This window comes from Pongo abelii, chromosome 2 (assembly GCF_028885655.2).
Source record: "Pongo abelii isolate AG06213 chromosome 2, NHGRI_mPonAbe1-v2.0_pri, whole genome shotgun sequence".
Lineage (NCBI taxonomy): Eukaryota > Metazoa > Chordata > Mammalia > Primates > Hominidae > Pongo > Pongo abelii.
In genome coordinates this window covers 36,853,709-36,865,939 of record NC_085928.1, presented here as the reverse complement: position 1 = coordinate 36,865,939, position 12,231 = coordinate 36,853,709, and the positions used below count along the sequence as shown (strand labels likewise).

Sequence of the window (12,231 nt, the reverse complement as noted above, 5' to 3'; positions counted from 1 at the left end):
ATACGCAAATCAATAAATGTAGTCCAGCATATAAACAGAACCAAAGACAAAAACCACATGATTATCTCAATCGATGCAGAAAAGGCCTTTGACAAAATTCAACAACCCTTCATGCTAAAAACTCTCAATAAATTAGGTATTGATGGGACGTATCTCAAAATAATAAGAACTATTTATGACAAACCCACAGCCAATATCATATTGAATGGGCAAAAACTGGAAGCACTCCCTTTGAAAACTGGCACAAGACAGAGATGCCCTCTCTCACCACTTCTATTCAACATAGTGTTGGAAGTTCTGGCCAAGGCAATTAGGCAGGAGAAGGAAATCAAGGGTATTCAACTAGGAAAAGAGGAAGTCAAATTGTCCCTGTTTGCAGATGACATGATAGTATATCTAGAAAACCCCATTGTCTCAGCCCAAAATCTCCTTAAGCTGATAAGCAACTTCAGCAAAGTCTCAGGATACAAAATCAATGTACAAAAATCACAAGCATTCTTATACATCAATAACAGACAAACAGAGAGCCAAATCATGAGTGAACTCCCATTCACAATTGCTTCAAAGAGAATAAAATACCTAGGAATCCAACTTACAAGGGATGTGAAGGACCTCTTCAAGGAGAACTACAAACCACTGCTCAAGGAAATAAAAGAGAATACAAACAAATGGAAGAACATTCCATGCTCATGGGTAGGAAGAATCAATATCATGAAAATGGCCATCCTTCCCAAGGTAATTTACAGATTCAATGCCATCCCCATCAAGTTACCAATGACTTTCTTCACAGAATTGGAAAAAACTACTTTAAAGTTCATATGGAACCAAAAAAGAGCCAGCATCGCCAAGTCAATCCTAAGCCAAAAGAACAAAGCTGGAGGCATCACACTACCTGACTTCAAACTATACTACAAGGCTACAGTAACCGAAACAGCATGGTACTGGTACCAAAACAGAGATATAGATCAATGGAACAGAACAGAGCTGTCAGAAATAATGCCACATATCTACAACTATCTGATCTTTGACAAACCTGAGAAAAGAAATGGGGAAAGGATTCCCTATTTAATAAATGGTGCTGGGAAAACTGGCTAGCCATATGTAGAAAGCTGAAACTGGATCCCTTCCTTACACCTGATACAAAAATCAATTCAAGATGGATTAAAGACTTAAATGTTAGACCTAAAACCATAAAAACCCTAGAAGAAAACCTAGGCATTACCATTCAGGACACAGGCATGGGCAAGGACTTCATGTCTAAAACACCAAAAGCAATGGCAACAAAAGCCAAAATTGACAAATGGGATCTCATTAAACTAAAGAGCTTCTGCACAGCAAAGGAAACTACCATCAGAGTGAACAGGCAACCTACAAAATGGGAGAAAATTTTCGCAACCTACTCATCTGACAAAGGGCTAATATCCAGAATCTACAATGAACTCCAACAAATTTACAAGAAAAAAACAAACAACCCCATCAAAAAGTGGGCGAAGGACATGAACAGACACTTCTCAAAAGAAGACATTTATGCAGCCAAAAGACACATGAAAAAATGCTCACCATCACTGGCCATCAGAGAAATGCAAATCAAAACCACAATGAGATACCATCTCACACCAGTTAGAATGGCAATCATTAAAAAGTCAGGAAACAACAGGTGCTGGACAGGATGTGGAGAAATAGGAACACTTTTACACTGTTGGTGGGACTGTAAACTAGTTCAACCCTTGTGGAAGTCAGTGTGGCGATTCCTCAGGGATCTAGAACTAGAAATACCATTTGACCCAGCCATCCCATTACTGGGTATATACCCAAAGGACTATAAATCATGCTGCTATAAAGACACATTCACACGTATGTTTATTGCGGCATTATTCACAATAGCAAAGACTTGGAACCAACCCAAATGTCCAACAATCATAGACTGGATTAAGAAAATGTGGCACATATACACCATGGAATACTATGCAGCCATAAAAAATGATGAGTTCATGTCCTTTGTAGGGACATGGATGAAATTGGAAATCATCATTCTCAGTAAACTATCGCAAGAACAAAAAACCAAACACCGCATATTCTCACTCATAGGTGGGAACTGAACAATGAGAACACATGGACACAGGAAGGGGAACATCACACTTCGGGGACTGTTGTGGGGTGGGGGAAGGGGGGAGGGATAGCATTGGGAGATATACCTAATGCTAGATGACGAGTTGGTGGGTGCAGCGCACCAGCATGGCACATGTATACATATGTAACTTACCTGCACGTTGCACACATGTACCATAGAGCCTAAAGTATAATAATAATAATAATAATAATAAAAAGAAAAAAAAAAAAGAAATGAGACAGACAGCAACACAATAATAGTGGGGGACTTCAATATTCCACTCACAGCACTAGACAGGTCATCAAGACAGAAAGTCAACAAAGAAACAGTGGATTTAAACTATACCCTGGAACAAACGGACTTAATGGATATATACAGAACTTTCCATCCAACAACCGCAGAATGTACGTTCTATTCAACAGCACATGGACCTTTCTCCAAGATAGACCATATGACAGGCCACAAAACAAGCCTCAATAAATTTGAGAAAACTGAAATTACACCAAGCACTCTCTCAGACAACAGTGGAATAAAACTGGAAATCAAACTCCAAAAAGAACCTTCAAAACCATGCAAACACATGGAAATTCAATAACCTGCTCCTGGTGATCACTGGGTCAAAAATGAAATCAAGATGGAAATTAAAAAACTTTTCCAACTGAACAGCAATAGTGACACAACCTATCAAAACCTCTGGGACACAGCAAAGGTGATGCTAAGAGGAAAGTTCATAGCCTTAAATGCCTACATCAGAAAGTCTGAAAGAGCACAAACAGACAATCTAAGGTCACACCTCAAAAAACTAGAGAAACAAGAACAAATCAAACCCAAACCCAGCAGAACAAAAGAAATAACCAAGATCAGGGCAGAACTAAATGAAATTAAAGCCAAAAAAAAAATACAAAAGATAAATGAAACAAAAAGCTGGTTCTTTGAAAAGAGAAATAAAATTGATAGACCATTACCAATATTAACCAAGAAAAGAAGAGAGAGAATCCAAATAAGCTCAATAAGAAACAAAACGGGAGATATTACAACTGACAACATAGAAATACAAAAGATCATTCAAGGCTACTATAAATACCTTTATACTCATAAACTAGAAAACCTAGAAGAGAAGAATAAATTCCTGGAAAGATAGAACCCTCCTAGCTTAAATCGGGAAGAATTAGGTACCCTGAACAGACCAATAACAAGCAGCGAGATTGAAATGGTAATTTAAACATTACCAACAACAAAAAAAAAAGCCCAGGACCAGACGGATTCACAACAGAATTCTACCAAACATTCAAAGAAGAACTGGTACCAACCCTACTGACACTATTCCACAAGACAGAGAAAGAGGGAACCTTCCCTAAACCATTCCATGAAGACAGTATCACCTTAATACCAAAACCAGGAAAGGACATAAAAAAAAGAAAACTACAGACCAATACCCCCGATGAACACAGATGCAAAAGTCCTTAACAAAATATGAGCTATCTGAATCCAACAACATGTCAAAAAGATAATCCACCATGATCACATAGGTTTCATATTAGGAATGCAGGGATGGTTTAACATACGCAAGTCAATAAATGTGACACACCACATAAACAGAATTAAAAACAAAAATCCCATGATCACCTCAATAGATGCAGAAAAATATTCAACAAAATCCAGCATCTCTTTATGATTAAAACTCTCAGCAAAATCGGCATACAAGGGATATACCTCAATATAATAAAAGCCATCGATGACAAACCCACAGCCAACATAATACTGAATGGGGAAAAGTTGAAAGCATTTCCTCTGAGAACTGGAACAAGACTAGGATGCCCACTCTCACCACTCCTCTTCAACACAGTACTGGAAGTCCTGGCCAGAGCAATCACACAAGAGAAAAAATAAAGGGCATCCAAATCGATAAAGAGGATGTCAAACTGCCCCTATTTGCTGATGCTATGATCATTTACCTTGAAAACCCTAAGGACTCCTCCAGAAAACTCCTAGAACTGATAAAAGAATTCAGTAAAGTTTCTGGATACAAGATTAATGTACATAAATCAGCAGCTCTTCTATACACCAACAATGACCAAGCAGAGAATCACATCAAAAACTCAACCCCTTTTACAATAGCTGCCAAAAAATAAAAATAAAATACTTAGGAATATATCTAACCAAAGAGTCGAAAGACCTCTACAAGAAAAACTACAAAACACTGCTGAAAGAAATCACAGACAACACAGATAACCGGAAACACATCCCATACTCACGGATGGGTAGAATCAATATTGTGAAAATGACCATATTGCAAAAAGCAATCTACAAATTCAATGCAATTCCTATCAAAATACCACCATCATTCTTCACAGAATTAGAAAAAACAATTACAAAATTCAAATGAAACCAAAAAAGTGCCTGCATACCCAAAGCAAGACTAAGCAAAGACAACAAATCTACAGGCATCACATTACCTGATCTCATACTATAAGGCCATAGTCACCAGAACAGCATGGTACTGATATAAAAATAAACACCTAGACCAATGGAAGAGAATAGAGAACACAGAAATAAACCCAAATACTTACAGCCAAGTGATCTTCGACAAAGCAAACAAAAACATAAAGTGAGGAAAGAACACTCTTTTTAACAAATGGTGCTGGGATAATTGGCTAGCCACATGTAGGAGAATGAAACTGGAGCCTCATCTCTCACCTTATACAAAAATCAACTCAAGATGGATTAAGGACTTAAATCTAAGACCTGAATCTATAAAAATTCTAGAAGATGACATTGGAAAAACCCTTCTAGACATTGGCTTAGGCAAGGATTTTATGACCAAGAACCCAAAACAAATGCAATAAAAACAAAGATAAATCGCTGGGATTTAATTGAACTAAAGAGCTTTTGCATACCAAAAGGAACAGTCAGCAGAGTAAACAGATAACCCACAGAGTTGGAAAAAATCTTCACAATGTATACATCTGACAAAGAACTAATATCCAGAATCTATCATGAATGCAAACAAATTAACAAGAAAAAAACAAACAATCTCATCAAAAAGTGGGCTAAGGATATGAATAGACAATTCTTAAAGAAGATATACAAATGGCCAAAAACCATATGAAAAAGTGCTCAACATCACAAATGATCAGGGAAATGCAAATCAAAACCACAATGTGGTACCACCTTACTCATGCTAGAATGGCCATAATCAAAAAATCAAAAAATAGTAGATGTTGGCATGGATGTGATGAAAAGGGAACTTTTCTACACTGCTGGTGGGAATGTAAACTAGGACAACCACTGTGGAAAACACTGTGGAAATTCCTTAAAGAACTAAAATTAGAACTGCCATTTGATCCAGCAATCCCACTCCTGGGTATCTACCCAGAGGAAAGGAAGTCATTATAGGAAAAAGCTACTTGCACACGTGTTTATAGCAGCACAATTCACAACTGCAAAAACGTGGAACTAACCCAAATGCCCATCTATCAACAAGTGGATAAAGAAACCGTGGTATAGGCCGGGCACAGTGGCTGATGCCTGTAATCCCAGCACTTTGGGACACACTTTGGGTGGATCACCTGAGGACAGGAGTTCGAGACCAGCTTAGCCAACATGGCGAAACTCCATCTCTACTAAAAATACAAAGATTAGCTGGGCATGGTGGCACACACCTACGATCCCAGCTACTCAGGAGGCTGAGGCACAAGAATCACTTGAACCTGGAAGGCGGAGGTTGCAGTGAGCAGAGACTGTGCCACTGCACTCTAGCCTGGATGACACAGTGAGATTCTGTCTCAAAAATAAAATAAAATTAAATTAAATTAAATTAAATTAAAATAAAATAAAATAAATAAAATAAAATAAAATAAAGAATTAGATATGGTATCTGTAGCAAAGTCCAATTCCTACTTTACTGACGACAAAAATTAAAGTTCAGAAGGGTGAAAATGCAAAGAGAAGCAGTATGGCACAGGAATTAATAGCAAGGACTTTGAAGTTAGACCAACATAGGTTTGGATTCGTATTTTACCACCTTATAACTATAAATCCTTGGGCAAGTTAATTACCATAATTTCTACCTCTACACATTGATCTTCTCATCTCTAAAATGGGAAGAATAATATCTCCCTTACAAAGTTGTTAAGATTCAATGAGATAATAGATGGAAAGCAGTTAGCATAATTCCTGGCACATAGTAAATACACAATAAATGGAATATCACTTAATTTTCATATTTCTGTAATAATTTTCATATTATTGTAGTCTTGCTCAAAGCTATAAACTATCCTTTCAAATAATACTTATAATTTACTATGCTCTGCAATCTTGATAAAAAATCTTGCTAGATGTTTGCGATTTTCAATATACAATTAAAGTATATAATTAAACAGTTAGCAATGACTGCAGTACACATAGCTCTTCATAGCACACAGCGACAGCCCAAACACCTTTCATCAACTATTGAAAACTTATCCAGTTTGGGTACCCTGAGGAAACAAGGAACTTTGTGTGATAGCCTTAAAGAACACAAATCTATAAACTGAGAACTAAATTAACAATACCTAAGCTGTCTTATGCAGTACAGGTTTATAAATTAGCACAGTCAAGGATATTCCAGGGCTAGCCAGCATTTCAGAAGTTCTGAATTTCTGCAAGGAACTGAAGTATATAAAGGTGTATACTTCATCTTTCATACTATCTCAATCTGGAAGGAAGAACTAAAAGTTGTCATTTCACACATTTACCCAATTTTTTCCTAAGTATGTAAACAGTATCAGTATGTAAGGTATAATTTATTTAATTTTATTTACTAATATTATGAAATCCTACTTCAAAATATCATAAATATACTAAACCAAAGCAGAAACAAATTTTGAAATGCAGTGAGAGGTAGCAGAAAGTATACTGGCCTGAGAAGTAGTACCATTTTCTGACTGTGTCTCTGCATGGTTATTTTCTCTGACTCTTAGTTTTCTCAATTGCAAACTACAGGTTCCTTCCTTGTTTAAACAGCAAGGAAACTGTCATATTCAAATAACTTAATAATGCAGGGAAAACTCTGAAGAACTAGAAAGAGCTATTAACATACAACTTCATATATACAGCAAATTTTTAGAGAAATGAAGTCCTTGCTGAAAGATAACATAATTATATCCACTAATAAATATATAACGAGCCAAAAATTACAATACTAATTTAGTTTTCGTTTTGCTGCAATGAATTCCTATCTAAAATTGTGCTATGTGGCATTTTAAGAGGATTCTCATAACTCTATGCTTGTCCCAGATGATATAATTTAAAATATACCTTCTAAATCAGCATCTTAAAGGTATGTATAAAAAATTTAATCTTTGACTAACTTTATTAAAGAGATTCACAGATTAGTTTCTAAATTTGTTCTTTTATTAAGCTAAATTTTAAGTGAATAATTATCACTCAACTAGATTACTGGCTTTAAAAATCTTAAAATGACAGGAACACTGCAATATCCAAATAGTTTTACCATCACATATCTGGAATACGTAATTTTTTTTAACTTCAAACACATATAAATTTAAGACAAAGATAAATAAATATATTTACAGAAATTCCAAGTACCAGCAGCTAACTCTTCTTAATGGAATATGGGTACACTATCTCCATATTTCTCTAACAGTCTCTGGTACAAACTGATGAAAGCAGAAGAAAGATAGTTTATTTTCTCAAAAGCCTTGTGTAAGTGTCCCACTAGGTTCTTTCTTTCCTATTGACAAAGACTTACAGATGTCTGGAATTTTCTCCCAGGAAAATAGATATGAACCATACATGGAAATAAAACTAACACTAAAATGCAGTTTACATATTTTTAAAAAATAAATGTGCATTCCACATACTGCTAGTTTGATATTTCTAAAACTCTTTTGATATTTCTAAAACCTTTTTGATATTTCTAAAACTCTTTTCTCCATTACTTACAAGATTGATTTGAACTGTCTTTTCTATTTTTCTTCTCAATTTTATCCTGAAATCGAAAAGCCAAACTGCCCTCACATAAAAGGCAAGATACTTAGTTCACTACTTTAGATTCCAGAAAGCAAACAAAATGTCCAACAAAATACCATTTCTAGAACTGAACGAGTAATTTCAGTTTACTCAATGATTAAACTTTAGGATAAAATTAAAGTGCAAAAATAAATGTTTCTCCCTCTTATCTTTCTAAAATTTTAAGTCCTGAGTAGAAATGAAAATAAAACAAAAAGCCTCATATCAAAGTTAAGCAAAGACTGAAGAAGGCATAAGTCTCCTATTATATATAGCAAGTCTCAGGTAGAAAACATCTATCCAAAGCCATACACAAAACAGTTCTCCAGTTTCCTTATTTGACGCTTGTAATATCTCTTTTCCTGGCTGTCACCAAAATTACTGAGTATATAACTGATTCTTACAGAGAAAATATATGTTAGACAAAGAGTCTAGAGATGTAACTCTGGTGGGAAGCAATCTCTTTCTTTTATCCAGCAAACATTTATTGAGCATTTAATAAGTGTCCAGTACTATATTAGGAATAAAGAAAAAATAAGAAATAAAATATAGTTCCTATCCTCAGGAAGTTTGCTGCAGGGAGGAAGAGAAACTAAAAATCACAACATAGTGTGATAAGTGTTGTGATATACTAACAAGCTATTTAGCAAGACAAAGAAAGGGATCATATATAGATTTGGAGGGTGGAATCAAGGAAGGCTTCCTTAAAAAAAAAAGTGGGGGGGATAGTTTCCAAGACAAGAAAACAAACAGGATGTATACAACAGTATATACATTCAGTAAGCTGAAAATAGTTCCCTAAATCTGAAGTACATAGTAAATATGGAGGAATAGACAGACACAAAGCTAGAGAGAAGCAAAGACGAGATCACTAAGGGCCTTGTGTGCCAAACTAAGAAGTTTGAACTTTATCCAGAAGATTATTTGGAGCCATTGAAAGATGTTAAACTAGTAAGTGGCAAGTAAGATCTGCCTTTTAGAATAAATATTTTGATAACAATATAAAGAATAAAACAAGAAGAAAAAGACTACGTAAAGGAAACCTAATCAAGTTACTACCATAGTAATAAAGGCACGAAGTTATTAGGGCTTGAACTGATGCACTGGCAATAAAGATGGAGAACAGATCCTTTAAAAGACAGATTTAGGGGTTAAAAATAACTATATATGGCCGCACAGCACGGGGCAGTACGGGGTCACCATGACAGAGCTACAGCAGCTGCAGGTGAGGAGGTGGTAGAATCCATGGTGAAGAGTCTGGAGAGAGAGAACATCCGGAAGATGCAGGGTCTCATGTTCCGGTGCAGCACCAGCTGTTGTGAGGACAGCCAGGCCTCCCTGCAGCAGGTGCATCAGTGCATCAAGCGCTGCCACGTGCCTCTGGCTCAAGCCCAGGCTTTGGTCACCAGTGAGTTGGAGAAGTTCCAGGACCACCTGACCCGGTGCACCACGCAATGCAACAACAAAGCCAAAGATTCAATAGCTGCTGGCAGTAAGGAGCTTCAGGTGAAGCAGCAGCTGGACGGTTGTGTGACCAAGTTTGTGGATGACCACATGCACCTCATCCCAACTACGACCAAGAAGATGAAGGAAGCTCTCTTAGCCATTGGGAAATAAAAGTCTTTGCCAGTGGCCATCGGGGCTGAGGGCAAGAATATATTTTTTATAAGGAATTTGGGAACTTTAGTCTTTTAAGCAAAGTTTATGAATGAAGAAATTAAGGATGGCCACAAGTGTAACACATATGTCACTTGCCTCTAGACACTGGTTCTTTTATGTTTCAGTCCTAAAAAATGAAATGGAAAAAAGTGGTCCTAAATTGGGTCAGAGATATTACAGGAGAGTTTTAGATCTTATATTTCCTGTGGCCAGTGCTTGTCCTGGCAGTAAGGATCTCCCCTGTAACAGGACAGAGCCCTCCAAGACACCAGACTCTTCTTACTACACAGGTACCAACAGGCTGGCAGGTTAGAGTTGGTGGAGTTTGAAGAGAGATATTTTCTCTTTGTTGCCAACATCCTGTTTACCAGAAGTGTCACCACACCATTTTCCATAAGCTGTGAAACAAAATCCATGAGGTTACTAACTTAGAAGGGAAAAAAAAGTTTTCTGGGTCTTTGTTTTCTTGGTTTTGTGTAATTTATACAAGGGCATACAAGTTGATTTTAAGATGTGGAATTGGGAGGGAGACTAGTTTGGATAAGAAATTTGAAAGGTTCCTTGTGGATCCCCATTTCTGGTCATCAAGATGTGGATGTACATTTCTTAAAATTATTACATGCTGCATCTTTCAGCCTGGAGACCGTGCAAAAACATGAGAGGCGACGACACACTAATTATGGGAAGCATAATTACTGGCTGATGGACCCTGAGGCTGTGTGTAGCAAAATGACAGGACAATCTTGCAGTAACACTTTCCCCTTGGAAGAGAAAGGGGTTTTGATTGTGATATATACTAGTATCTAGGAATGAACAGTAAAAGAGGAGCAGTTGGCTACTTGATCATAAAAGTTATGAAGTACTGGATTTGGAAAAACCTGGTTTTTATAGAACAGATAGAATGAAAGCCTAAACCTAGCATTACATACTTAGCCCCCTGAATTAACAGAGCACAACTGAGACAAACCCCTGGCAACAGGAAATTCAAGGAAGAAAAAGTAAGCAACTTGGACTAGGATGAGCTGACTCTTTTAAAGCAAAGGAGAGGCAGCCCCCATTACCAAATACCATTTTTGCCTGGGGCTTTTGCAACACAGTGTTCCTGCCCCAGCATGGCACCTTATTGTTTTGATAGCAACCTCATTGTATTCTCACCAACTTATTATTTGAAGTGATAATATAGCCTGTCCATTTACTGTTTCCAGGCTATGATATATTTTCCTAGTGGTTTGGTTTTAAAAATAAATAAGGTTTAATTTTCTACCCCCCCTACAAAAAATATATATATGTGTATATATGTTAAATGACTGGATATAAGGATAAGGAAAAAAGAGGAGTCAAAGACAATTCCCAAGTTCTAATTTGTAAGTAGTGTCAATCACTCAGATAGGGGGGAATACAAAAACAGGCACAAGTTTGAGACAAGATGAGGTTCTCACTTTACAACAAGTTGAGTTTAGGACACCTGGAGCTGAGGAAAGAGGTCTGGACTAGCTGGTAGTTCACCCACTAACTGAACAAAAAACAACAATTTAAAAACACAGCAAACAACAAATGAGAATCTTACTGGGACTCTTTACTTCATATTATATTTGAATTTCATGAGCACATAATCTGTGTGCTAAAAATTCCTAGTGGTAAAACTATTATTCTGAGAGAACGGACTACCACACTGTTCTGATTGGAAAAAGGATAGATGTGGGATGAGGCGATTGATGAATTTGTTGTCATTTGAAGAGAGTTTAAAGCTTCCTTTCAAAAGAGTCAAAGATATTAGAAAGCCGTTCCTTTAAGTAGCCCTTTTATTTACATCTGTCAGCACAGTAAGAGATTAACCTGTACTGGGGAGGAAATCTGCTAGAATACAGAATGAGAGCAAGCTGCTTCATAAATTACTGATGCTAAGCTGTCTGACTCTAAGATTTACAGTGTTTCAGAAAATTAAATTTATATCAGGTATGAGCTAGTAAGAAATTTCTTTGTTAAACTTGGCTTTTCATGACTTTGTCTTTTTAAAACAAGTATTCTTTTAAAAATTAATGTGTAATATCTTCAGATGTTTTGACAAGAATTCTACTTTTATTTTAAAAATAACTGTGTTGAAAGTTAGCAGTTTTTATCTGGGTCTTGGTTTAAAGCACTTATATACCGTCATTCAGATTACAGACCATATAACCAAAGTACTGTCTTGCTAATTGTAGGTTATTCTAACTGAAAATAAAGTACCTTCCCCCCAAAATATTCATTTAATGGCTGAAATTGTAAATGGTAATATATAAAAGATATTATGTTATAGATTCCTAGAGCTAATTCCTAGTTTTCAGCCCCAAACTCCCATATAATTCTTTCAAAAAACACAAAACAAAAATTGGTCTTGTTACTCTACAAAATTAAACTGAACATTTACTATTAAAAACATAGAGGCAATATTTTAACATCATCTCCCTTTT

General features: G+C 36.3%; 2 protein-coding genes across 18 annotated transcripts in view; one reads left to right on the top strand and one right to left on the bottom strand.

Annotated features, from left to right (window-relative positions):
* SENP7 (SUMO specific peptidase 7) overlaps positions 1–12,231 on the bottom strand; it is a 210,146-nt gene that overhangs the window by 93,570 nt on the left and 104,345 nt on the right. The window lies entirely within an intron of this gene.
* LOC100939633 (protein FAM136A) lies at positions 9,324–9,787 on the top strand. The gene is given in 2 exon segments (XM_009238584.3): positions 9,324–9,348; positions 9,351–9,787. Coding segments are annotated over 2 exon segments (414 nt in total). The 3' UTR covers positions 9,740–9,787.